This window comes from Hipposideros armiger, unplaced genomic scaffold, assembly GCF_001890085.2.
Source record: "Hipposideros armiger isolate ML-2016 unplaced genomic scaffold, ASM189008v1 scaffold_27, whole genome shotgun sequence".
Classification (NCBI taxonomy): domain Eukaryota; kingdom Metazoa; phylum Chordata; class Mammalia; order Chiroptera; family Hipposideridae; genus Hipposideros; species Hipposideros armiger.
In genome coordinates, this window is record NW_017731377.1 from 5,175,485 (window position 1) to 5,180,981 (window position 5,497).

At 53.2% G+C, this 5,497-nt stretch overlaps 1 protein-coding gene across 1 annotated transcript; it reads left to right on the forward strand.

The window, feature by feature from the left end:
- Positions 1-6: 6 nt before the first annotated feature.
- On the forward strand, positions 7-3,007 carry HAND2 (heart and neural crest derivatives expressed 2). Its single transcript, XM_019636110.1, has 2 exons — positions 7-577; positions 1,974-3,007. The coding sequence occupies exons 1-2, from the start codon at positions 23-25 to the stop codon at positions 2,070-2,072; spliced, it is 654 nt and encodes a 217-aa protein (XP_019491655.1). The 5' UTR covers positions 7-22; the 3' UTR covers positions 2,073-3,007.
- Positions 3,008-5,497: the final 2,490 nt, after the last annotated feature.

Below are 5,497 nucleotides of genomic sequence, written 5' to 3' on the forward strand. Positions count from 1 at the left end.
GTGGAGGGGCGCGGAGGGCGAGATGAGTCTAGTGGGGGGCTTCCCCCACCACCCGGTGGTGCACCATGAGGGCTATCCGTTTGCCGCCGCCGCCGCTGCTGCCGCCGCCGCCGCTGCCAGCCGCTGCAGCCACGAGGAGAACCCCTATTTCCATGGCTGGCTCATCGGCCACCCCGAGATGTCGCCCCCCGACTACAGCATGGCCCTGTCCTACAGCCCTGAGTACGCCAGCGGTGCCGCCGGCCTGGACCACTCCCATTACGGGGGGGTGCCGCCGGGCGCCGGGCCCCCGGGCTTGGGGGGGCCGCGCCCGGTGAAGCGCCGGGGCACTGCCAACCGCAAGGAGCGGCGCAGGACTCAGAGCATCAATAGCGCCTTCGCCGAACTGCGCGAGTGCATCCCCAACGTGCCCGCTGACACCAAACTCTCTAAGATCAAGACGCTGCGCCTGGCCACCAGCTACATCGCCTACCTCATGGACCTGCTGGCCAAGGACGACCAGAACGGCGAGGCGGAGGCCTTCAAGGCCGAGATCAAGAAGACAGATGTGAAAGAAGAGAAGAGGAAGAAGGAGCTGGTTAGTACCGGGATGCAGCGGGCAGTGGGGGTGCGCAGTTCGGGGGACCGGTGCTCCCAGTCTCCAGCTGGGGTGAGCAGTGGCATCCCGCGTTCTTCGGCTGTGTCCTGAGCCTAGTTTGTTTGCATCAGGTTGCGGTAGGGATGGTTTCCTGAAGAGGCAAAGGAGAGGGGGGAAGGGTGTCAGCAGGAGGAGGAGGTTAAGAGGGATGCTTCGCACTGGTGATCTTCCCTCCGGGTTATCGCTGCTCCCCCAGGCACTTAGCACGGGCCTCGCGGACTCGGGGTCGCGATTGATCTTCCTTTCGCACTGGCACGGACCCCTCATTCCGTGTCCTTTAGAGCCCTCAATTTGGCCTCCAATCCGATCTTGCTTTCAGACATTTCTGAAATAAGTCGCCCCAAAACGCACAATTCCAATTATTTCACTACTGAGTCCATTTTCACCTCCTGAGAACGAGGCTGCCACTGATTCTAAGAGTTTTATGGTTGTTCTTACTGTGCCCGGAAGACGTAAAGGTAAACATAAAATAAGCACTTTCAGCTTCAAAATGCAGCTCCAGTTTCTCTTTGGCGGTGAGGTTAAAATGTAACTTACCAGATGAGTATATTTCATGGGTATTTCTTGTTTTATTTGCAGTGACCTGCACATTTTAAGACAAATGGTAAATATTACTATGATAATTGTTATTGTTGTTAACAGTAATACGAAATTATAACTGAAAATTAGTTTTCTCAAGTTCCTACCAAGTGCCCTTAGGGTGGTAGTGTTCAGAGCTGGGCTGTTGCCAAGAAGGACCTGGAAAATAATGCCATTTGTAGAAATTTTTCTTCTTTGGAGCTTGTGGCGCTTTAGTGACTGCATAATCGAGTGACCTCCAGAATAACTAGGGATTTCAGAGAGGCCTTGGAAGAGAGGCACTGCTGAGCGGGGCAAGAACCGCAGGCCAGCGGGGCGAGAACCGCAGGCCAGCAGGCCCAAGCCAGGGAGGAGGGAACTTCTCCCCATCTCCCCAAGAGCGTGAATCTGAGATTGCGATTGCAAACAGGGAAACCAGATTTAGCGCCGACCCCCGCTCGCGTCCCTACATCTGGAGTCAGAGAAAAGGCCCCCAGCTCCTCCATAAACGACTTGAAAACGGGTGGTTGTTTATAAACTTGCGAATCCGGTAGTTGAGCTTTGCAGGCGCGTGAGGCCTGGGAGGTAGCTAGGGCAGCTTCAACCGTCCGAGCTTTTCTTCAGGGTCTACGACTTGAAACCATCCCGCCTCTCATCTCCGTCCAGGTCCCACTGTCTCCTCCGGCCCGGGAAGCGCGGGGGGTGGTGTGGAACCAGATCTCCTCTCTGAATTTTTTTCTCTTTCCACTTTTCTCCCCCTCACTTCCCCTCTGCTCAGAACGAAATCTTGAAAAGCACAGTGAGCAGCAACGACAAGAAAACCAAAGGCCGGACGGGCTGGCCGCAGCACGTCTGGGCCCTGGAGCTCAAGCAGTGAGGAGGAGGAGGAAGAGAGTGCGAGTGAGCTGGGGCCCAGGAGCCGGATGCAGACCCAGGACTCCGGGCAAGCTCTCCGCGCTCCGCTCCAAGGACTACTTGCATTTGGAATCATTCGGTTTATTTATGTGCAATTTGCCTCCCCTCTCTTTGCCCCGCTTTGAGGCATCCACTCCCCACCTCCCCTTCCAAAAAAAGTGGATATTTGAAGAAAAGCATTCCATATTTTAATATGAAGAGGACACTCCCACGTGGTAAGGAATCCCGTCGTCTTGTAGATTCTCTGTGTGTGAATGTTCCCTCCTGGCTGTGTAGACACCAGCGTGGCCCCCTCCCCAACTACCCCACCCCCTTCCAGATAAAGACAGCGGACATTAGTGTGTATGTGAAGTGTATCTTTAATACTTGGCCTTTGGATATAAATATTCCTGGGGATTATAAAGTTTTATTTCAAAGCAGAAAACGGGGCCGCTAACATTTCCGTTGGGGTCGGTATCTAGTGCTGTCGTTTCTTCTGTGGTTGTTCCTTATTCGAAGATGTTTTCAACAGCTACTTGTTTTGTGCACTTCCGTCCTCTAAAGCTAAGTGGAATTTAATTAATATTGAAGGTGTAAACGTTGTAAGTATTCAATAAACCACTGTGTGTTTTTTTTACAAAACCCTAATCTTTTAATAGTTGATACCTCAAAAGAGTTTTGAAAACAAAGCTGTTATATTTGTTTTCATAATATTTAAAATATTCAGAAGTAAACTAAATTATCATGATTGCCTCTAACTTTATTTGAAAGAGTCAGTGGTTCCGACCAATCATCAACGTGAGCTCTGGTCCTTGCAGGCTGAGGAAGTCCCTTAAAGAGAAGGGTGCTTGGTGAAAATCCTGCCAAAGAGCCTGGGGTCTCCCCGCTCCCGTCCCTCCCCCCCCCAGCTCCCAGGAGAAGGCTGAGTGGTCTGTAGGAGGGTCTGAATCGGGGAAAGGCCTTGTAGTTTCCTCAGAAGGTGAAACGTGTCCTTGTTTTTATGCAATCAACCAGATACCATTAGGTGGGGGCTTTGGTTTTTGTTTAGAGAGAGCGTTTTTTGGTGGAGGAGGTTTGAGGAGGATCCCAGGCGTTCGAGTCTTTAATTCAAAATATAGGGCTTTAATCTAAGAAATGAAAAAAAAGGAAAGAGGAAGTTTTTTGCTTGTAGTCTCCCTGGGGGAGGGGAGCATTCTCATCCCAGCAGGCCGGGGGAAGAGGGAGGGCCTTTGAAAAAAGTCCTTGATTAGGTAATAAGGAACTTAGGTAACGTCAAGTAAGAAATCTCGAACACCACCAAGGATTTAAAGAGGTTGGAGGGGTTAGATTTACAAGGAGCTACAGGGAACTCAATATTAACTGTGCGGTGTCTGAAGTCTTCCCGGCCGCAAGCCAGCCGAGCAAGCGGCTTCCTCCCCCGGCTACCAGCCGCCTGGGACTTCACCCCGTCGGAGGTTTGGTCTCGCTGAGTCCCAGCACATCCCGGAAGGAAGTCCCTGAGGCCTCCTTAGCCCCTGGGCTTGGCTAGAGCCTGAATCTCTGCTCTAGGAACCGGAGAGACTGAAGCGCCAGAAAGGACTAGGCCAGGGAGGAGGGGGGGGAAGGAGGGGAGGGATTCAGGAGTGAGGAGGAGAGAGGGAAGAAAGGTGAAACGTATTAAAAAGCGGTTTGTTTCATGAAACGCCATGTATATAAATCTGGTGTTAGGGAGGCTTGCCAGAGGGTTTCCATCTTGGAACCCATCCTCGGGGTGATGTTCGCACCTCGGCTTCGGTCACAGACCCTCCCCCGATATCCCAGCGGTTCCCACGCCTGGCCGGTGCCCACTCTAAGCCCGCCGCCTGCAGCCGGCTAATTCGCAAGGGCCGGGGCAGAGACAAGCGAGTGGCTCTGCAGGTCTCTTCTGCGGGCAGCTGACAACGGGAGGGCGAGGGGTTAGAACAACTCGGCCAAAGCGATCTGAACTTTCTCCCCTCGGGTCAGCGGGCGCTGGGCCGACGTGGTGGGCGCGGGGCTGTGTTTACAGACACTTGCCTTTGTTTATAGCACGGGGGGGGGCGGGGAAAGGCGCGCCCTGATTTTCTATTACTCTCGGGATCCCTGTCGGTTTGACCGAGTGGCTCCCACCCTCTCCTGCCTCCTGCCGCCTTTTGCGTCTTTACTTTAATCCGTTCAAGAGAAAGACACCAGACCCTAGGGGTGGATGAAAAGCATTTACCGAAGTAGTGGACTGAATGGTGGTGGAGGCGGTGAGGTTTTCAAAACCGGAGCCAGAGAGGAGTTTAACCTTCATCATGCACGTGTGCCTGTGCTTGCTTTGGGTAGCTGTCTTCTTCCCAGTCTGGGCCTTAACGCATTTCTGCTGGTTTAACACCTTTTTTTTTCTGGTTTATTAAACATCAGCAGAGGAGAACCAAAAGACCCTGGCAGCACCGTGGCTAAGGGGCGGCTCGCCACTACCCATGCTTTTAAATCCGCGCTGCAGAAAACGCGTCCTCTTTGTCTGGCCTGGGCCAGGCGCTGGCCGCCTCCTCTCCTGCCTGCCGCGCGGCTTCCTCGGGCCCAGCCACACCAGCCCCCTACACCTCAACTACCTCGACATTCCAACCCGCCAGGAACCCCAAGGCCAGACATCCAGCAGATCTGACACCCCAGGGGCCTGAACCTCCTAACCCAACGTGAACCCTAAGTGGGACACTTCCACCGGCAAGACACCCCAGATTATCCCTCACTGCAGCCACCCAACATCCGTGTCTCACGTTGTCAAGCCCCAGGGAAGTGAGTGGTGTTTGGGGCAGGCGTTTCTTCTGTGCTTCCATTCTTTTCTCTGCCACACATTTCTTTCTCTTTTAACTCCCTTTCTTTTTTTCCTTTAAAAAAAAACAAAAACGCAGTTTCCAAGCTCCTGCCTTGCGGGACCGGCTAAAAGGTCTCTGTTTTAATTGCTCGGATAATGTGGTTGCTGCCATTTTGTTAAAAGCAATCACTCCTGCAGCGAAATCACAAGCTTTCTAGACAGGCCGGAGCCGACAAAAATGCAGGATTTGACGTTAAAAGCTAAATGGGAAGCTGGGGCGGCGGAAGGTAAATTGATGGTAGATCTGGCTGTCAGGGCTCGGCCCCAGACCGCCGCGCAGGCCCAGCGCCTGATAACCCTGGAGCACCGGCGGGGCGAGTGCTCTGCGTGTGTGTGTGTGTGTGTGTGTGTGTGTGTGTGTGTGTGTGTGTGTGTGTGTGTGTGTGTGTGTGTGTGTGTGTGTCCTACTGACCCATTCTCAACTTCTTGGGAAGTAATTTGGAAAACTCAACAGAATTACCTGAGCACACTCCCTGCTCCCAGTGGAGGTTTTCCAGGACTTTCGCCCCCAGCCAGGACACTGACAGTAACTTTAAGAGCTTTTCAGGCCG

Bases quoted from the DNA above. Each gene is read 5' to 3' on its own strand.
- HAND2 (XM_019636110.1), top strand. From the start codon at position 23: ATGAGTCTAGTGGGGGGCTTCCCCCACCACCCGGTGGTGCACCATGAG. The intron at 578-1,973 runs GTTAGTACCGGG...CCCTCTGCTCAG, and splicing joins AGAAGAGGAAGAAGGAGCTG to AACGAAATCTTGAAAAGCAC.